General features: G+C 39.6%; 2 protein-coding genes across 3 annotated transcripts; one reads left to right on the forward strand and one right to left on the reverse strand.

The window, feature by feature from the left end:
• The first annotated feature begins 5,935 nt into the window (after window positions 1–5,935).
• On the forward strand, window positions 5,936–10,350 carry LOC109173404. Its single transcript, XM_019322633.1, has 4 exons — window positions 5,936–5,980; window positions 6,089–6,818; window positions 6,991–7,623; window positions 10,313–10,350. The coding sequence occupies exons 1-4, from the start codon at window positions 5,936–5,938 to the stop codon at window positions 10,348–10,350; spliced, it is 1,446 nt and encodes a 481-aa protein (XP_019178178.1).
• An 858-nt stretch (window positions 10,351–11,208) lies between these two features.
• LOC109173331 lies at window positions 11,209–14,206 on the reverse strand. 2 transcript variants are annotated; one of them, XM_019322566.1, is made up of 3 exons: window positions 12,948–14,206; window positions 11,485–11,513; window positions 11,209–11,454 (listed from the first exon to the last, which is right to left on the reverse strand). In XM_019322566.1, exon 1 carries the CDS (start codon window positions 14,028–14,030, stop codon window positions 12,963–12,965), a length of 1,068 nt encoding a protein of 355 aa, XP_019178111.1. In that variant the 5' UTR covers window positions 14,031–14,206; the 3' UTR covers window positions 11,209–11,454; window positions 11,485–11,513; window positions 12,948–12,962. The 2 variants fall into 2 exon arrangements, with proteins under 2 accessions (XP_019178111.1, XP_019178109.1); XM_019322564.1 differs by having other exon boundaries at window positions 11,209–11,513; window positions 12,948–14,205.
• Window positions 14,207–21,815: the final 7,609 nt, after the last annotated feature.

Genomic DNA, 21,815 nt, shown 5'->3' on the forward strand with positions numbered 1-21,815 from the left:
CAACAGTTAACAAAACATAAACTAGGCTCACAAGCCACAAGTCTGGAACTACCAAAAAGGAAACTACGCTATCTACTCGTCTCTAGCGCACTCTCCTGGATCTACTCAAAACCTGTATAACAAGGGATAACACCCGTCAGTGAATAAAGCTGGTAACCACCAATACGTGTTGAGTATCATGATATATAGATATAATAAAAACCATTTGAGACAATGGAATACAGTATATATAATCCTTTAAAACGAGAAGAGGAAACATCAATAAACTATCATAGCATCACTCTCAACCAAAGACCAACGTCAACAATACACAACAAGCCAACACGGACCACATAAGCAACATGCTTAACAATCATGATACAACATATGATAATCAAGGTAGAATTCACATTAGACATGCTCATAGGCAAAGAAAGATAAGGATTCATAATCAACAACATGTTTCAAGTTCCAAGTTCCAACCTTATGGCTACCCCCAGCCTTATCTCAGTTCCAACCTGTGCCGCCAGTGCCACCCTAAACGCAAAATCCAACCTTATTCCGCCTGGGGCCGTCGCCCCCCACTAATCTTACCACCAACCATTATACCGCCGAACTCTCAGCACACGTAGTGCCATTAAATATCATAGTAACAATACCACCGATCTCATGAGCAAAGCTTAGTAACAATACCACCAATCTCATAGTAACACATAACCATCATCAAGAGGATTGAGGCTCATCAATAGCCCAATCAAGTATCAATAAATGTGAACAATCATATGTACAAGATCAAGACAAGGAATACAACCGATATATATAATGAAAGGCATAGATAGGCCAACAACAACGGTATAACAACAATAGACTTTAATCCAACAATTCACATGATTGGCAACACAAGTTGTCAATCCTCATCGGGAACAAACAAACAACACATACTAGCATAAACAACATTAGAACTAGCATACACATCGAAAAGAGAAAACATAACGGTTCAATCGAACCTCAACGACTTCACATAAATCCAACGAATCACAAGGTTGGACAATAAGCACGATTCAAGACTCGTAATCCTATCATGGATACTTAGGACACCGTTCTAGACGTACGTAACATCAAAGGAGACACACAAGTACTCAAGAATTCATCAAACGGAGGCCAAAGCATCACGTACCAGAGGGTGGAACTACGGGTGGACAAGCACCCGCATCCCTACCCGCCACTCCTTCACCTTCCACCCGCGGGTGGAACGGCAGGAGGATAGCCACCCATTGTTCCGCCCGCGGGTACACGTACCCAGGGGAAGATTTCCCTTCGGGGAAAAACATCAACAATACCATGTTCAAGTCCAAAATACCCAAAACCTCACATTCAACAAGGAAATGACTTGAACACATGAATAGCTCAAAAGATAGCATTTAAGAACCCTAGATACAAGCTTAACATGGATAAACACAAGATTATGTATCAAATCTCACAAGAACATCAAGAACATCAAATAGAATGTCAAGAATCATCATAGCAAATGTAAAATAGGTTTTGTAAATCATGGGTTACCTTTGTAGACCAAGATACACTTTCTTTCTAGCCCCTAGACTTCTCCTTGAAGTTCATCCTCAACCAAATATTCTCAACACAACTGTTACGAAAGTAAAGAGAGAGAGTTTCTAATGTGCTGTCATATATTATATCAAACTCATATAGGAATAGAAAATACAAAGCCCTATAAATAGGTACTAGAAAACTACGAATAGGAAACAAGTTTCCATATGTCCTACCTACCTAAAACCCTAAACTACCTAATATATAGAGATTCTATATATCAAATATATATTCCTTAACACTCCTCCTCAAGTTGGAGCATATATTTTAATAATGCCCAACTTGTTACACAAATGAGTGATAACCCAAAATAACTAAATAACAAATAACTCAAGTCCATTTAGGACACTCCTTTGACCGAACAAGCTTGAGATTTGATACTCATACTCCCCCTCCAACGAAAGCTTCGAACGCCACGAATCCCACGAACAATGGATAAACACAAAGTGAGCGAGCAAGCTTGAAATTGGATACTCCCCCTGAAACAAAAGCTGTGAACGCCACCAATACCTACGAACAGTTGGGTGAACTCAACGTGGTGGACCGAACAAGCTTGGGATTGAACCCTCCCCTGAACCAGAAGCTTGGACGCCACCAATACTGCAACTCCGAGTGAACACAAAGTGGACCAAACAAGCTTGAACACACAAAGTAAAGAAGACAAACTCCAAACTGGAGGACACAAAGTCTTTACTAGCAAAGGGGAAGTATCTTGACTAACAAAAGGGAAGTATGCTCCAAATGACGAGCATAAAAAAGGAGAGACAACACCAAAACGAAAGGGGAGAGAGGACTAAAACAAAATAAACAGCATCAAAACGAGATAGGACCAAAACAAGACAGCACCAAAACACATAAAACTAGATAGTACGAAAACGAGACAATACCAAAATACAAAACAAGACTCCATCCTTCTATAAGTCAAGAACATAAAGACCCCTAGACGCAAGCCCTTCACCAATAACACTCTTCGTCACAAGATGCTGAGGCAACAGTAGCAATCATAGTGACCGGAGCGGACAAATATTTTAGAGACTCTTGGTATTGAGAAAGCTTAGCAAACTCATCAGCTGAGATTGATACCATCTTGGCAGACGGATCAGGACCAACTATCTTGACGGACGAATCAAATGTAGATGCAACATACATAGAATTGTTTCCCCGGTTCTTATTCAAGAGCTTCCTACAACCCTTCTTCATGTGCCCAAGCTTATGGCAATAATTACACACAACACCGCTAGAGTCGCGACCGGTTCCATTGTACGAATGTTGACCAACGAGAGCACTGTTCAGTGGGACCATCACCTCATGCATACTTAGTTGTGATTGCACCAATCGACTCAGACGTGGGAAAGCATCAGCAAGAGAAGGGATTGCAGAGCTACTAAGAATTGCGGACCTAGCCGTGTCAAACTCAGGAGGGAGACCTGCCATAAAACTCAAAACAGCCAATTGTTCACGTTGGTTTTGCTGCTCTTTAATGTCATCAGTGAATGGCATAAGCTTATTAAGTGCCTCATAAGTCTTCTTAAATTCCATAAAGTATGCAGGGAGAGACAAATCATATTTTTCGGCACGGAAAAAAGATTTGCAAACATCACAAACACGAGTGATATTCCCCTTCCCAGAGTACAAGTATTCCAAATACTCCATCAACTCCTTAACAGATGCACAGTGACTAATGAACCCAACAATACCATCATCAATAGAATTATGGATTTGCAAGAACAAATAGGCATCATCACGTACCCAAGTAGCATCATGGTTAGCCAAAGATTTGGATAGGTGGTCACTCTTATCCAAACTAATGAGATAAAGCTTAATGACGTTAATCCATTCCAAGTAATTAGAGTCATTAAGCTTACCGTTCGTGATTTTAGTATTCACAGGAACGATATCAGTTACAACCACAGACTTATTCTCAGCCATACCCACCAAAAATTAAGCCCAAACAGGTCAGAAAACACACAAAAAGGAAGCCTAAAGGGGTACGAAATAACCTGACCGTAGAACAAAAATCACGGAAGCCAAATGGTCCAAACTAAGTCCAGATCCGAGGAGAAGGGACACAGGCGACCCAGGAACATGCGACGGAAAAATTTTCCGGTGGCCGGAATGCCCGCACGCGTCGGCGCGTGGCGGCTGGTTGCAGCGGCGCGTGAGCCTCACGCGCTGCCCAGATCGGCGCTGAAATATGCAGCTACGGTCGCCGGCGAACCTTTCTGTGTGGGTGGTGACGGCAGCGGGGCGAAAAAAAAATCCCTTTATCGTGAAGGCTTAGATACCATGTTACGAAAGTAAAGAGAGAGAGTTTCTAATGTGCTATCGTATATTATATCAAACTCACATAGGAATAGAAAATACAAAACCCTATAAATAGGTACTAGAAAACTACGAATAGGAAACAAGTTTCCATATGTCCTACCTACCTAAAATCCTAAACTGCCTAATATATAGAGATTCTATATATCAAATATATATTCCTTAACAACAACCAAGAATACAAAGAAAAACCACATACAACTTAGATAAAGACTAGGTAAAGCTACTCAAAAACACCAACTAAACTAAGATCTTACCCTTCCTAGTGTTTTAATGGTGGAAAGGTGGAATCTTAGAGAGTTCTTTTGCAAGGATGAAAGTGGATTTTACTTGGCTTGGAGAAAAAGCTAGCCTTTCTAGAGAGAAGGTAGAGTGACTAAGGTTTCTTGCCAAATGTAGGAAGTGAAGTGTGGTCTTGCTAGGGTGAATCTTGAATGCCAAGCAAGGGTGAAAAGGCTAAAATACCCTTACTTTCTCAAAAAGGCTAGGAAGACCTCAAAAGGTTAGGTACAACCTATAGAGCTCAAGGTCATTTTTATTAACTACACCAATTGACCAAGGAATTGGTCAATTTAAGTCCTCCAACTTTACAATTAAGAAATTGAAAGGGAAAATTCGTAAGGAAGATTTAGAATTAATTGTATAATTAATTATATTTAAGAATTGGATCTTCGGGGTGTCACAACGGGGGTGGGGAATATACTCCCAATCCATTTCTCTAAAATCTCACCATGGTTCCCGCTCCCATCCTTGTGTAAAATTTTTGGAAACGGGAAATCCTCATCCCCGATCAAGTAACTAATATTTTTTTTGTTCAAATAATAATCAAACTAGTATAATTCACAATATTTAAATTTTAAAAATTAAATATTACATTTTTAATCTTAAAATAGTTAAATTCTCATCAATTTTCAATAACAATAAAAAATTAAAATGTCAAATATAATATTTAAATTAAATAATTTTCATGCAAATAAGAATATAAATACAATGTTACAAAAACATCAAATAACCAACTACAATACAACATATTTACAACCTTTTTAATAGCAATAGCAATAGCAATAGCAATAGTAATAGTAATAGTAATTGTAATTGTAATAGTAATAGTAATTGTAATAGTAATAGTAATAGTAATAGTAATAGTAATAGTAATAATAATAATATTCTTGTTGGGGCGGGGATTGAGGATTCCCATCAAGGTCCGAATAAATTGACATTTCAAACTATCTTACATTGGCAATCAAATCATGCGCATGCAGTTAATATATTATGTACTTATAAATAAATATTAATTGCTTATACATAATATATTAATTGTAATATGTACATAATTTATTAATTAATTAACTGTAAACACATAATTTGAATGTCATTTTTAATTAAAATTCACAATGCAAAGTATTGTTTCTACATTTTGGACCCTGATACATGGTATAACAATAGGTAAAAATTGTGCACGGCTGGGAAAAAAAGATTCGGGTATTGATCATTTGTTTTTTTCCAAATTGAAAAGATTTTTTTTCTAACCTTCTCTCACAAAGTTGAAAAGGTTTTTTAAACAATAAGAATACTTTGTTTTAACTCCTTCAGTTTGCCTTGTTATCTAAAAATCTTTATCAAACCTTTTCAACTCCATGTATCAGATCGCATCCACTGAGATTCGATCTAAACCTCATGAAGCACAAAGAGTCACCAACACCTCCACTAAGTCTCGATCTCATGACCTTCCATAGGGAAGATGTCACTACATGCCATCTGAACACAAGGTGCTTGCCCAAATTAAAATATGATAATTTTACAATTTTGGTTAATGGTCATGTTAAAAGTCACGCAAAGAAAATTCAAAAACTAAAAATAATTATACTAATACTCGAATCCATTCCATCTGCACCCAATCTGCCAAAATAGTTATTAGTATATGAGATTAAATTAGATCTGCACCCTTAGGGCTTCCATCATTTGTGGGCAGGAATCGAAAGACAACATTTTCGTATATTGAGGACAAAATAAGGCAGAGGATTGGGTCATGGAACGAAAGATTATTATCACAGATTCACAGGCAGGGAAGGAGGTCTTATTGAAAAGTGTGGCTCAGTCTATGCCTACCTTTTCAATTAGTGTCTTTTTATTACCCATGACTCTGTGTACAGCCATTGAGCGAACCATGAACCGGTACTAGTGGAGATCAAAAGATGACCAGGGCATCCATTGGAAGGCGTGGGATAAAGTGTATATCCCCAAGAAATATGGAGGTTTGGGCTTTAAGGAGTTGCGTGCCTTTAATCTTGCCATGTTGGGTAAGCAAGCGTGGCGTTTTCTTACACAACCGGAATCTTTGGTTTCAAGAGTTTACAAGGCCAAATATTATCCCAATAAATCTTTCTTTGATGCATGTTTGGGGAATAACCCAAGTTTTTGTTGGCGTAGTATTCTGGCGACACAGGAATTAATCTGTGGAGGAGTTAAGCGCAGAATTGGGAATGGTAAGTTAACCTTAATATGGGATCATCCATGGCTACATGATGAACAGAACCCGAGAATAATAACGGAAAAACCACCCCAGTTGGCACAGGCAATGGTCATGGGACTAATGGACCAGGAGACAGGAACTTGGGATCAGGATATTCTCACAGATATTTTCATACCCGTGGATGTGATACAAATATTGAAAATATCTGTGTCACCAGAATATGAAGACATGTGGTATTGGTATGGGGACCCAAGGGGAGAGTATTTAGTTAAAATTGGTTACAGGAAGGTGGTTGGTGATCACACCCACCAGGTTGGAGCCTTTGATAAGTGGTTAAAATTATGGAAGTTCAAGATCCCCCTGAAGTGGAAGACATTTTTATGGAGGACTTTGAATGATATATTACCTACCCACTACAAAAAACCTACTTATAAAGAGGGTTGATATTGATCCAACTTGTGCCATGTGTGGGATCATGCATGAGGATACTATGCATTCTTTAATCACATGTGATTATACGGCCAACATTTGGGCTCAATCTCACCTTCCAATCCCCAATAGTGTCACAAATATTTTCAGTGATTGGTTTAATGATTTGTTGAATATTTTAGATGATAATGAGATTGTTTATGCAGTGGCACTTCTATATTATATATGGCGTGCAAGAAATGGGGCTGTATGGGATGCATATTTACCCACACCTCGGAAGATAATTGCAATGGTAACCTCGGCTGTACACGCTTGGAAGCTTGCCCATCCAGGTCGGACACATACCGCAACTGCCACCACGGCAGGAGCCCAAGACGATGCTACTGGACAGTCCGAACAGCACAATGCCACTGCTGCAATCCGCATTGATCAACCGCAACAAGCCACTGCCATGTTACGGCATCCCCTGCCAGCCGCGTCAAGTGCCGCAATCCACGCTCCTCAACACCCCATGCGAGATCTATGCTTCTTCGACGCAGCGTACTCCAATCAGACAAACAAAGCAACGGTCGGAGCAATTCAACTCAACGCCCAAGGAGGATATATTTCAGCCATGTCGGCGCCCATGATAGACTGTTTTTCACCGCTAATGGCGGAAGCTTTTGCATGCAAGGAGGTTTTGTCCTGGTTAAGGAATCGTGGGGAAAGATCTATCGAGCTCTTCACAGATTGTTTAATATTACAGCAGTATTTATCGTCTATGGCAGGCTCACCACGTTCATATCTGGGTTACGCTATTGACAGTTGCAAGACTAGTATGTTAACTTTTGATTATTGTTCGCTTCGTTATGTTTCTAGATACGATAATTATTTAGGTCATATCTTAGCATCTAATTGTTGGGTAATATGGTTGAAAATTCCTAAAAATAATAATCCTACGAAAAGATTAATATTATATGGGAAAACAGAAAGAATTGGGAAGGAAAAGGTTGAGTGTTTGGGTAAAGGTTTAGCACGAGTTCGAACACAAAGTTCTTTTCCTTAAAACCTTATTTGCTACCTCCCACAAGTGCTAGGAGCGTTGTAGCCTAGGTTTCCCAGGATAAAACGTGCTACGATTCCTTGTTTAAGCACCTAAACAAGGAACCCGGCAAACAAAGCAAAGCTTAGAACACTGGAAAATGATACCGAAGTTAGGCATAACTTAGCCCGCAAGGCCAGCCCATTTCCGGACGACATTCGTGCCCGCAGGTGCCGGCGCACGCGAGCTCGGGCTTGATTTCAAGCCTTTTTGATGTCCTCTAGTTGGATTTTGATTTGCACCCCCCCCCCCCCCCCCCCGCGCACGAGAGAGCCTCTATGCTATACAATTCTACAAGCTTGAAAAGAGCTCATGTATATAAGGGGGGCAAATCTTGTTTCCAAACCAATGTGGGACAAAGTCCTACATTTTCCCTTCATTTCCCAACTTAAATGGGTCTACTTTGAGAATCATATCTCATTCACCCATTATCCGTTTTGAGCGTACAATATATCAATCTCTTCGTCTTACTACGAAGAATCCGAATCCACTTTGACCCGACCCAAATCGGAAGTGGACCCCACTGATAATTGTACCACAAAATAGCCACTTAATATGCCATTTTAAGCTAATTTTTCCAACACTAATTAGCTCATATCTTAGCATCTATTGCTTTTACTCAGTTAGCTGTGATGTATTCGGACTCTGGTCCACCAATTTTTATTTCATCATATTTTGAATAAATGCCGCACAGGCTCCTTTCAAAAAAAAAAAAAATAGATATGCACCCTTAGTGAATGTAGGTAAGCTTTTTTAAATTCGCCTTTAAGAGATTGGATGTGAATTCACCCTAAACTTCACCTCTAAATGAGGTTAAGGGCATGTCATTGGTTAACAATTTTTTAAACAAAGAGAGACAAAGGAAAATAATAGTTTTTTTTTTTAGCATAATTATAATTTTATAATTATAATTTGAAATTTGGATTACACCTTTGGTAGTGAGCTACTAGACTTATATATATAACTATATGATTATGTCCACTAATAGAATAGTTTGGAGGTTCTCACCACATGATTTTCGTTTGATCTCAATATATAAACACTTTTCAACAGAATTTTTGTTTTTAAATTCGAATTATAAACTCAAAAACGAAGTCCCCTGTAATTGACCAGAGTCGGACCCTTGACTACTGCATGTGTCTGCCTAATCGGTAGAGTCGTTACCCCCGAGGGAGAAGGAAATTCATATTGGATTCCAATTAGGAACAGATTTTGAATTGAGGCAAAAGAAGGAATAATTCCTTTCAATTTGTCTTGTTATCTAAAAGCATAAAACTCCTTTTTGTTTGCCTTGTTATTGTTTACAAAACGTCAAACTCAGCTTTCCGTGTTGATATTTGTGTTGTGATTAATAATGATTTTGTGTTGATTTACAAATGATTAATAAATAATGTAAAATTGATTACTAATTATTGGTTCATGAAAAATTACAGGCTGAAGAATTTTTTTTATTCATTATTCATACATCGAAATTATCTCATTAACTTAGTTAAGCGATGGATTTCGCCGTACGCATTGTCAAAAGTACGATATGTGAATGACCACAGATAAATCTTCTCAACGTTACACAATATAACAATAGGTAGGATGAGTATGACGTTTTGCTCGACATTGAAGCATACAACACGGTCACATCCTTGTAAGTGAAAATGAGCATATATTTGCTCCCATTGTTCGTCGTAGGATATTAATGTGTAGTCGAAGTAGAGTCTAGGTACCTATCTCCAACTATGAATTTCAGTGGCCCATCCACTTTGACGGAGCCGCGGAAGAATTCACTCAATCGTTCACGCTAGAATTTAGTAAGAGGATGTTAGCAAGTAATGGCATTGATTGAAGGATGCATTGATATATATTCTTTTCTTACCGCAAAAAAATGTACACCGAAATTTGTATACAAAGATCTACATTGCTCTAGTTGATGAAACCGATATGTTGGTCGTATTGCATATCGAGCGTTGACATTTGTAACATTTTACAAATTCCAGGCAGACCATAATATATCACGGCATTTCTCCTCTTTGATCAATACATAACATGTTATTTTGAAATGTTACAAATTCGTACATGGCATAATATCGAACGTGTTATGATATTTACAACACAAAATCATTAGTAATCACAACACAAATATCAACACGGGAAAATGACTATGATTTTTTTAAAACAATAACAAGGCAAACAAAAAGAATACTTTTAGATAACAAGGCAAACTGAAAGGAGTTATTCCTTCTTTTGCCACAATTCAAAATTTGGTCCCAATTGAAATCCATTTTGATTTTTTGTCACCATAGGAGAAAGCACCCCCAGTGTATATGTTGCCGGCTTCAAACGCCATTCTCTTCAGCTCCACGGTTCATATCCTTAGCTTTTGCACGTTTTTGGATCTCACTTTGCTTTGCCTCTAATTCCTCTTATTGCAGGTTGTTTTCAAGCACAATTCGATCTGGATTCTGTCTGAAACTCGGCGTATTTGTAAGTAAATTATTCGTGATTTCGCGCTCTGTTTGTTTAGTCTGTCAGAAATTGTTTTGATTTTTTTGCTTTCCTTTTATACATATTTGGGGAAAGTGGGAGGATATATGGATTTAACATCCATTTTTCTCCAGTTGTTTTATTGCTTTGAATTTTAGTATGTAAATCAAAATGAAATTTTATATGCAAAGTCCCAGGAATTTGTCCTTTTTTTTTTTTTTTTTTTTTTTTTCCTTTTTGAATTTCAAAGTTCAATGCTAATTGTCAAGACTTTCTGATCGAGCGACATAACTATGACTCTTCTAAATGAGAGGTGACAGGTTCAAGCTTCAGTAGGTTTCATACTAGATTGTAACAAAGTTAATTAGTTGTTATCATGAGTGTGTGCTAATAGAATTTTCCAATATGAAATTTTGGTGAAGATAGCATGTTGCTTTCATATGATTTGGAACAGTCACTAATACTTCCTTTCTTCTTTATTTAATTTATTAAATGGTAAAGGATGAGATTGTAACATGACTGGTGGAGATAATTGTTTGTCAATACTCCTTTAATTGTTAATTCATTCATATGTGTTTTCTTTTGTAAATTTCTACTTTATCCTTAAGTATTGATAATAAATTCAACTCTTTCCCTTTGTTTACTACTGACTCAGACCTTTACCTTGAACATAGAAGGATCTCTCAAGGGATCAAAGTAACAGAGCCCTTGATGCATTTAGGTAGGCTCATCTTTTTGGTACCACAATGGATTGATATTATTATATTAACACCACGTTATCTGCATATGAACACTATTTAGGAAATCAAAATTTTCTTCTCAACTACTCTATGTTTTACTTGCATCACTCTATAAAACCTTCCACTACCACTGAGTTTTTGTTTTTTTAACATATATTTGACAGGAATGGAAGATGTCGTATTCAAACTCATACCGACTTCCTCAAAAGAGAGCGAACCCCAGAGAGATCTAGGTATAATTGCTTCTTTCTCCCCCATCATCTCCCAATCTCGAAACCTTTCTGCCAACAAAAAATGTGCAAATCCTAACTCCACCACCACCAGACGGCTTGGCTTTGCAGATTGGATAAAGGGTTGTTGATGAGATAGCCATCATGGCACTCAATCAGCACCAAAATCAACTGCAAAACTGCCAGAAAGAATCACTAATTAAAATAGGCTCATCCGTCCATGATCATTGTCATTTACTATCTATTTATCATTACAATATAGATGGGATTATAGTATCAGGGCATTAGGGCTGATTTCTTAATTGGATTTTACCAACATGGATGTACCAATGCCAATAGTAGGAGTTTCAACACGTACAACAGATTTGTGACATTTTCTTGCTGCTTTATGCGTTTATTGTTTATACAAAGAATGAATATTTGCAGGTTGATTGAGTTTGAATATATTGATGCATACTTAGATTTATTGACCATATATAAACATGTAAACTAAACGTGCAATCCAAATATTAGTTTAGACTTTTACAGGGTGTTTGGTTGGAGGGATTTTAAATTCCCTTCCCACTTAATTCCCATCTAATTCCAAAGGCCATTAAATTACATAGTTTGGTTGGAGGGAATTGCAATTCCATGGAATTGCAATTCTCCCATTTTCATGGAATTAAAATCCCATGTCCCCCCTGGTATTTTAATTCCTGGGAAAAAAAAATAGTGATGAGTAAAAATTACCCCTTCCTTTTTTAACCGAAAATTAATGTCTAACAACAATAATGGACATTTTTGACTTTATACTACTTATTCCCTTTCAATTCTCATGTATACCAAACATTGGAATTGAAATTCCCAGTAATTCTATTCCTATCAACCAAACACTGGAATTTAAATTCCCACTTTATTCCCAGTAATTCAACTCCCATGGAATTACAATTCCTTTCCCACATAATTCCCCCCCTCCAACCAAATGCCCTGTTAGTTGAGATTGAAGGAATGCTTCAATTTAATATCAGAGCTAACTATCATTTTAGACTTTTGGTTGAAATGGGACACATAGTTCAATTTGGTATCAAAACCAACCTATGCCAAATACCCGTTTAGACTTTTTAGTTAAGATGGAGCCATGGTTGAAAAAATCGTTAGGCGGCAGCTCCTAGGCGCCCGTGTATTTTTTATTTTTTGAAAATTTGTTTAAATTTTTTAAGACATAATTATAAACTATTTAATAGTTAATACCTAAAATACTAAATATTAACATAAAAAAAACTAGAGTTTAAATAATTTAGGATTATTTCGCTCAAAACGTAACGTTTTGAATGAAATAACTCATTTTAAAAAGAAAGGAATAATAACTGACCGGCCAACTAGGGTACCTAGTCGGTGTCTAGGCATCCTGATCCGCACCTAGGAAGCCTAATCGGCCGCCTAGATCATCGATTATGGTGATACGCTAGGTGGTCGGCTAGCACCTAGCGTCTAGGCGCCGATTAATCGGTGCCTAGGCAAGATTTTTGCAACACTGGATGAAACAAAGGTTGAATTAGATTGACATTAAATTGCTACTAAGTGACAACTCAACCACCATTACTAAGGAGCAAAGAATAAGATTAGCTGAATACCATGAAGTGAAATTTTCATCTTGAAATTGGCTTCTGCAGAAGAGCAGTGAGGTAGACCTCCCCATTCTTCACCCCACTGGAATCATTCTTGTTTGCCACAACCCACTTCACCTTCTTGTACCCCAATTTAGAAATCATAGGCTGATACACCCTCTCAAGATCACCTCTCTTGCTGAAGAAATGGTCCAACCACAAGTACCCACCACCCCTCAACACTCTATCCATGTCAAACAACAAGAACTCCATCACCATCACTGGGACCCACCTGTTCACACCATGCCCACACCTCACAAGATCAACCACCCCATCAAACACCGGCAGCCTCTGCTGCAATGGCAGGTGGAGAGGCACCACCCCTCTCAGCGCCGCCGCCTCATTATGCGGCGCCCCGAGGTTCATGGTGGTGGTTAGGACTGTCACATTTTGCAGTTTCATTTGGGCCGCGAAGGTGCCAGTCCCACCCCCTATGTCCACTGCTAATCTAATCACACTCTTGCCGGATTTCCCAATCTGCAGAATTTGAGGGATTGATAGATCAAGATCCGATTTTGAGGCCAAGAATCTTGATTTCTCAAGCTTCATGTCAAACCCAATGAAGCAATTGAAAGTAGTACAGTTATAATGCCCCCAAATAACTGCGTTTTTTGGGATGGGGGAAAAGGGATTGGTGGGGAGGGAGGTTGGGGCGGCGGGGGTGGTCCGGGAGAAGCAGCGCCGCCGCGGGAGAGGGTGGCAGCCGCGGAGGATCAGAGACTCAGCGAGGGAGGAATCCGGTGGGCAGAGAGCAAAGGGAGTGTAATTCATGTACTTATGCAGTAACTCCGGGTGGTCTTTGCAAGAGGAGGCAACGGGGAAGATGTGGGCGTATAAGAGGAGGTCAGAGGGGGCGGCGGTGGGAGACGACGGCGGGTTGAGACGCGCGAGGCGGTTGATGGCGGCGCGTATGGTGTGAAGGTGTTGGATGAGCTGATGAGGGAGAGGGGGAGGGGGAGGGGGAGTGGAATGGACGTGGGTGGTGAGGTGATAGAGGGAGAGGATATTGGTGGCCACCATAGCCATCAAGAGTATCATGTTTACGCCCATACTGAAACCCTTTTTTTTTTTTTTTTTCACACTCAATTTTCCTCTACTAGCAGAGTTTGGTGAGCGCCATTAATGGCTTCCGACCAACATACATAAGTAACGTATTGAAGATTTAGATCTACGAGGTAATGACTAATGAGGTATCATTGTTTTCTTTGTTTGCCTTTACTTTTGTCCCCCATCATACAATAATTATAAGTACAAGGAAGATGTCTTAGACTCTTATGAGAGCATCCACATCAATTGGGAAGAATGAGGGGATAATGTAAGAGTGATTAGGAAAGAGAATGTGGGAGGGGAGAGAAAAAAAGAAAAAAAAAATAATAGAAAATTGATTTAAAAAAAAAAAAAATAAATAAATAAATAAAGCTTTGTCAGGCGCGCTGACAGCGCTGTCAGCGCGCCTGACGCGCCACACGGGTGCGTGTAGTGCACGCGCCCGTGTGGCACTTAGCTGTGCGCAAACGCGCACAGCATGTATTGTTTTTTTTTTTTTTTTTTTTTTTTTTTCTGACATTATTTTGTGTTTTGCAGGACAATTATCTCCTCAAATAACTCCACTCCACATTTGCTATTAACCCCACCCAACATAATTGTTATGACATTATCCCCATATTATCCACTAGTGTGGATGCTCTGATAATAAATTAGAATTAATGATCACATGTACTGTAGAGCACGTGAAATGGGCATTGGTGGATTGGTTTACATTAGGTTTTCCGCTTACCTTAGATTAATTAATTTTAAAGGAATAAGGTTCAAATTAGTCACTGAACGTAACATGAAAATGCAATTAGACCACTGTATTAATAATAATAATACTCCGTATAGTATATACTTAATACACATGTGGTGGTAGTTTAGTTGACTCTACCTAACCTATTGTATAGGAGAATATTACGTTAACTTCCTATAGGACTCTATTGTTGTAACCAACTGAGAACTCAATCGATTCTTAACCTGTAACATTCATCTGGTATCAGTTAGCATTAGGCCTTCTCTCTCCTAACTTCTCTCCCCACTCCTCATGTCGACGAATTCTTCCGAGCGTACGGTGAGTGTTGCCGTCGTACCTGCTCTAGCCACCACCAACTCCCTCACCGCTTCTCACCATTTCTTCTCCATCAAACTCACAACGAGAAACTTTTTATTTTGGCGCACACAACTTGTACCATTCCTCAGAGGACATGGGTTGCTCAGCTACATTGATGGTGAACTGCCGTGCCCTCCGGCCACCATCACTACGGCTCCAACCTCCGGCGACACGGCATCCGGTGCGACAGTCACCACCACGACGCCGAATCTTGCCTACACCGCCTGGATACAGCAGGATCAGTCGATCCTCTCGTTACTCATCTCATCTCTCTCTGACGAGGTGATGTACCTCACCGTCGACCACAACACCGCCAGTGACGTCTGGCTCTCCATCACGACGGCGTTAGGTTCATCCACGTGCGCCCGCTGCCTCAACTTGCTCGGCCAATTTCAGTCTCTCCGCCAAGGTAACAGTTCGCATGCGGAATACTTTGGCCGTGCCCAATTGATCGTTGAAGACTTATCTCTCGCCGGTCGACCGTTGTCCCTAGACAAGTAGATATTGTACGTTCTCCGGGGGCTTCGCCCGGAGTTCCGTGCCTTGGCTGCTGCCCTCACCGCCTCAGGTACACCGATCACTCTCCCTCAACTGTCCGATCTTTTGTAGGCTCAGGAGTTCATCTACTCTGATGAGTTCCCGGCAAGTGACGGTCTGGCCACGATGGGCTCCCCCACAGCGCTGTTCGCTGGTTGTGGTCGCCGACACGGAGGAGATTCAAATTCCAACGGCCGGTAGTCTTCGAATAGTGGTCAAGGCCGTGGCCAGCAGGGTCGCGGCAGAGGCAGACAGGGTCGTGGTCGCGGCGGTACTTCCCGATGCCACCAAATCTGTAGATCCCATGGTCACACGACCGTTCATTGGTACAAGAGATACACTGACCATCCGCAGCCGCAAGCCAATGTGGCGGTTTCCGGCGAGGTTCTTTCATCGACGTCGGTGGATGCGTGGTATCCAGATATGGGTGCATCGTCGCATGCAACACCCGATGAGCAAATGATGAATCAGTCAGATGTGTACACCGATGGGGATGTGCTCAGAGTCGGCAATGGCGCAGGTTTGGTTATTTCTCGTGTGGGTCATGCAATTATCCCTTCCGCGTCCAAATCCCTTAATTTGTCAAATATATTACACGTGCATAAATTGTCGTTACCTCTTTTGTCGGTTCACCGCTTCACTAATGACAATAATGTTTATTTTGAGTTTCACAAAAATTTATTTAATGTGAAGGATTGCACCACCAAGGCGGTTCTTCTTAAAGGACCTACCTCGGGCGGCTTATACAGATTGTTGGTCCCACGGTCACATTTTGCGTTCATAAATGCCCGGGCGTCATCCGTGGTGTGGCATCAAAGGTTGGGTCACCCGCATAGCCGTGTTCTTCAGCGTGTACTATAAAATTGTCCAGTCACTCCAAATTACACCAGTTCGTCAAAAGTGTGTGCGGCTTGTCAACTTGGAAAATCAACACGGTTTCCTTTAGATAGAGTACCCACTTCTAGTGAAAATGTTCTAGATTTATTGTACACGAACATTTGGGGTCCGTTCCCAGTTATTTCTGTTTCTGGTTTTCATTACTTTATTCTATTTGTAGACGATTATTCTAGATTTTGCTGGTTTTATCCCTTACGGCTAAAATCATACATATATAAAAGTTTTGAGTTGTTTCGGGTGATGGTAGAACGCCGATTTTCGCGTTCTATCAAAGCCATACAGTTAGATTTAGGGGGTGAGTATCGCCGTCTCCATAAAGTTTTTGAATCCCTAGGCATTGTGCACAGGCAATCATGTGCCTATACGCACGAACAAAATGGCCGAGTTGAGTGCCGGAATAGACACATTGTCGAAACCGGTTTAGCACTACTCGCTGAAAGCTCGGTCCCACTAAAATATTGGGATTATGCCTTTGAAACAGCCACCCACCTAATAAATTGTCTCGCACCATCCACAATACAATTTGAGAGTCCACACTATCGTCTACACAAATCCCCACCCGCATACACATTTTTCCGAGTCTTCGGGTGTTGTTGCTTTCCCTATCTGAGGCCATAAAATCGGCACAAGATAGAGTTTTGGTCGGCACCCTGTGTCTTCCTTGGTTTCCTGGTTTCATTTAGGGGATACCGTTGCATGAACCTAACCACTGGAAAGACCTTTATCTGCCGTCATGTCCGATTTGATGAATCAGTCTTTCCATTTTCTACACAATCATCTTTGCAGGTCCAAACACGTCATGTGGTTACCACACCCCCTGGGGATCCAGACCTGTAGTGGGCCACACGCAGTCCACGCCAGAAACCATGGAACTCCCGCTGGCTCAATAACCAGCACCCTTAGCTTTGGAGGAAGCCGCACCACCCACCAAGACGTATACTACCTAGGGTCAACCACAACAACAAGGGTACGTCATGTGCACTCGACGTAAGACCCGAGGCACGGGTGAACAGTTTTATGCTCTTAATGCAACTGTTGACCCAACTTGCTACTCTTAAGCCGTGGGTCACCCGCAATGGCGTGATGCCATGGATCAAGAGTTCAACGCCCTACTCCATAACAACACCTGGCGGCTCATATAGGCTGAACCGCATATGAATATCATCGGCTGCAAATGGGTTTACCGCACCAAACGCAAAGCTGATGGGTCAATTGAGCGCTATAAAGCGCGACTGGTTGCCAAAGGGTTTAACCAAGTAGCCGGCGAAGATTTCTTTGACACATTTAGTCCCGTAGTCAAACCGAATACGGTGCGCATATTGTTTTCTCTTGCAGTGTCAAACAACTGGTTATTACGGCAGCTAGATGTCCACAATGCATTCCTCAACGGGCACCTATCTGAAACCGTCTTCATGAAATAACCGTCTGGGTATGAAGACCCAACACATCCAGATCATGTCTGTCACCTTCAGTGGTCCCTATACGGGCTCAAACAAGCACCACGAGCCTGGTTCAAGCGGATACATAAGTTTCTAATTTCAGCAGGTTTTTTGGCATCCAAGACTGATATGTCACTTTTCCACTACACCACCGGGAACTCTTGGGTGTTTTTGCTAGTATATGTTGATGACATCATTATGATGGGCAACGATCCAGCGTTGATTGATACATTGCTATACCGCCTGTCCACTACCTTCAAGATTAGGGATCTTAGCGCTCCGAGCTTCTTTCTAGGCATTGAAACTCTCAAGGTCGACGGCGGACTTATCCTTTCTCAGCATCTCTATATGGGCGACATTTTGACCTGAGCAGAAATGTCTGATTGCAAGTCCCTCGCAACACCAACTGCGGTCACATAGGCAGTGACTCCGTCACCTCATCCGTTTGACAATCCGACACAGTATCGTTGGATTGTAGGGGCTCTACAGTACCTGACTATCACTCAGCCGGACCTTTCCTATGCGGTAAACTAGTTGTGTCAGTTTATGCATTCTCCCACCGATGATCATTGGGGATTGCTAAAACGTGTCTTGCGATATGTCAAAGGCACACATGACTATGGTTTACGCTTGTCAGCTTCATCCTCTTCCGACATCCATGTTTTTTCAGATTCAGACTGGGCTGGCTGTCTGGTTGACAGGAAATTTACCAGTGGTTATGCAGTGTTTCTAGAGTCCAATCTCATCTCGTGGCTTTCTCGCAAGAAACGCACGGTGGCTCGCTCTTCGATTGAAGCAGAATATAAGGGCCTTGCTGATGTCTCTGCCGAAGTAACTTGGATTGTCTCGTTACTCCGAGAGTTGGGTCTACATTCGGGTAATCCAGCAACTTTGTGGTGTGACAATCTGGTAGCCACGTACTTGGCTGCCAACCCGGTTTTTCATGCGCGGACTAAACATGTTAAGATCGATTATCAGTTTGTCCGTGACAAGGTAGCGTCAGGAGACTTCATCGTTAACTTTGTGTCTACGAAGGATCAGCTGGCCGATATATTCACAAAGTCGTTACCAGCACTGCGTTTTCAAGTTCTCCGGGACAAGCTCAATGTTGTTTCCGTCCAACCGTGTGCTTGAGGGGGTGTGTTAATAATAATAATATAGTATACACTCAATACACATGTGGTGGTAGTTTAGTTGACTCTACCTAACCTAGGAGAGTATTACGTTAGCTTCCTATAGGACTCTATTGTTGTAACCAACTGAGAACTCAATCGATTCTGAACCTGTAACATTCATCCACTGAACGAAAAAAATGCAATTAGGCCACTGAATACTCTAAATGTATGCAATTTCACCTGATAGCAGGTTACCATCAATTTTAGCAGGTTACCTGCTTACGTGGCAGCTGAGTTGGAATTTTTAATAATTTTTAATAAGTTTTAATAAAAATTGTGAGTTTGGTCCCTGAGTTATAATGGTAGTGACGACCCAGTCCCTGAGTTATAACCGTATCCATTTTTAGTCCCTGAGTTATGAGCAAAGTGACGCATTTGGTCCCTGACCGTAAAGTAGGAAATTCACATTTTATTCACTTTCTTATATTGAAACCACTTTTGCATCATTATTTTCAACTTCCTAGCATTCTATTTCAAGGTTCTTCAATTTCAACAGCAATCCAATCATCTTCGTATGACTTGTTAGTAACCTGAGTCTCGTATAAGGAACCTGTGACTCAGTACAAACAAGAGAATACTTGATCATTGTCTTCAAGCATGTAAAACACACCATCCTAAAAGCTTCTGATTTCCCTTACTAAACATAATGGTAATCAAACCATAACTTTTGAAATACAAGAAGATATCAAATTTCTCAGTTATTTTTATGACAAATTCACCAAGGGAGTAACTTGTGATTTTTAGTACGTAAATTCTTTCGTAAGCTCTGCAATAACTTAATCAAGAATCGTATATCCTAACAATATATGAAATTTATATTATATATATACCCATCACCTCCTCTGTCTTCTTAAAAACTAGAGTAATGAATGAGGAACCTAGCTAAGACTCAGTTATGAAAATTCTAAAAACGTTTGTAACTTCTAAAAACGATTATTGACGGTTGCATATGAAAAATTTGTACATACTAAAAATCTCATGTTATTCCGTTGGTGAATTTCTCATAAAAGCAACTTGAGAAATTTGACATCATTTTGTATCTCAAAAGTTCTGGTTTGATTACCTTTGTTGTTTAGTAAAGAAAATTGAACATTGATAGGATAGTGTGTTTCCCACGTCTGAAGACAACAATAAAGTGTTTCTTTCTTTGTGCTAAGTCTTAAGTTTGTTATACGACCAGGTTCTTAACAAGTCATACTAAAGTTATTAAAATGCTTTTAGAATTGAACAATCTTGAAATAAAAGGCTAAAAAGTGAAAAATAATGATGTGAAAGTGGTTTTGATATAAGAGGGAGAATAAAATGTGAATTTCTTACTTTAACCCTCAAATTTTAAATATTTTTTAATTTTTTCGTTAATTTTAATGGTCAGGGACCAAATGTGCCACTTCATTCATAACTGAGGGACTAAAAATGGATACGGTCATAACTCAGGGACTGAGTCAGAACTTTAGTATAACTTAGGGACCAAAGATGCAATTTTCTCTAAATTTAAAAAAAAAATTAAAAATAAAATAAAATAAAACGACGGTTTTTAATTTTTTTTTTTCAATTTACTATTAACATTTATTAAAAATTATTTAAAAATTATTACAAATGCCAACTCAGTTGCCACATAAGCAGGTAACCTGCTATCCGGTGAAATTGCATACATTTGAAGTGTTCAGTGGCCTAATTGTACTTTTTGGAGTGTTCAGTTGCCTAATTGCACTTTTTTTTCGTTCAGTGGTCTAATTGCATTTTCAGGTTACGTTCAGTGGCCAATTTGAACCTTATTCCAATTTTAAATTTATAGAATCTCTGCCAATGAGTCTTTGGAGGTGGTAAATCGCGAGTCGTCTAAGTAACAATAATTATTGTGTAGTCTGTGGTCTAGATAGTTGTGTGGACCACGATTCAAAAATGACGTCGTTTCGCATAAAATCTTCTTCTTTTTTTTTTTTTTCACGCAACCCCGCTGCTACATACATTTTTATAACTTATAATGTACATTATTCTAACTTATAATATATTATATTACCCTAGAAGTTTCATTATTCTAACTCATAATATACATTATTCTAACTCATAAAATTTAACGAAGTTGTCTTGAATTGTGGTTCACACAATAATTTACCGCCAAGTAACCTCCCCTTTGCACACAAGAGATTCATCTCTATATTTCCATCAATTTGGAGAGACCAATCTCCAATAAGGAGCTCAAGGGTCCAAACTTTAGTATGTGAAGCACTAGCTCCAAGATGTTGTTAGTAGGAGTCGAATCTCCACCTTACTGATATAGTAGTGATTTTAAGTCAGGTGATCTTTGTTCATTTATAAAAATAAGTTTTTACTTTTTATCTTTTACTTTGTATTTTAATTTTAAACATTTTCATGAGAGAAATAAATAAGAAAATATATTCAATTTTTTTTTTTAATATATTACAATATTACTTCAAGCCCAATAATTTTTTTATTCATATAAACAAAATATTAATGAGTAATAAATGAGATGGGGATAAATAGTAATGGTTGAGAACTTGAGATAGATAAGTTGTAAATAAAACAAACTGATAATATAATAAAATTAGTGGCAATGGGTAATGTGTGGGTAGGTAGGGATGGAAATATATAGTCATTAGTCAGTCATATAGGTAATAATATA

Source organism: Ipomoea nil, unplaced genomic scaffold (genome assembly GCF_001879475.1).
Source record: "Ipomoea nil cultivar Tokyo-kokei standard unplaced genomic scaffold, Asagao_1.1 scaffold0480, whole genome shotgun sequence".
Classification (NCBI taxonomy): domain Eukaryota; kingdom Viridiplantae; phylum Streptophyta; class Magnoliopsida; order Solanales; family Convolvulaceae; genus Ipomoea; species Ipomoea nil.

What these genes read in the sequence shown, in the direction of transcription:
- LOC109173404 (XM_019322633.1), top strand. Translation starts at nt 5,936, where the DNA reads ATGGAACGAAAGATTATTATCACAGATTCACAGGCAGGGAAGGAG. An exon ending in ATTCACAGGCAGGGAAGGAG is followed by an intron (nt 5,981 to 6,088) that starts GTCTTATTGAAA and finishes AACCGGTACTAG; the next exon opens with TGGAGATCAAAAGATGACCA. An exon ending in TATTGACAGTTGCAAGACTA is followed by an intron (nt 7,624 to 10,312) that starts GTATGTTAACTT and finishes CTCTTATTGCAG; the next exon opens with GTTGTTTTCAAGCACAATTC.
- LOC109173331 (XM_019322566.1), bottom strand. Translation starts at nt 14,030, where the DNA reads ATGGGCGTAAACATGATACTCTTGATGGCTATGGTGGCCACCAATATC.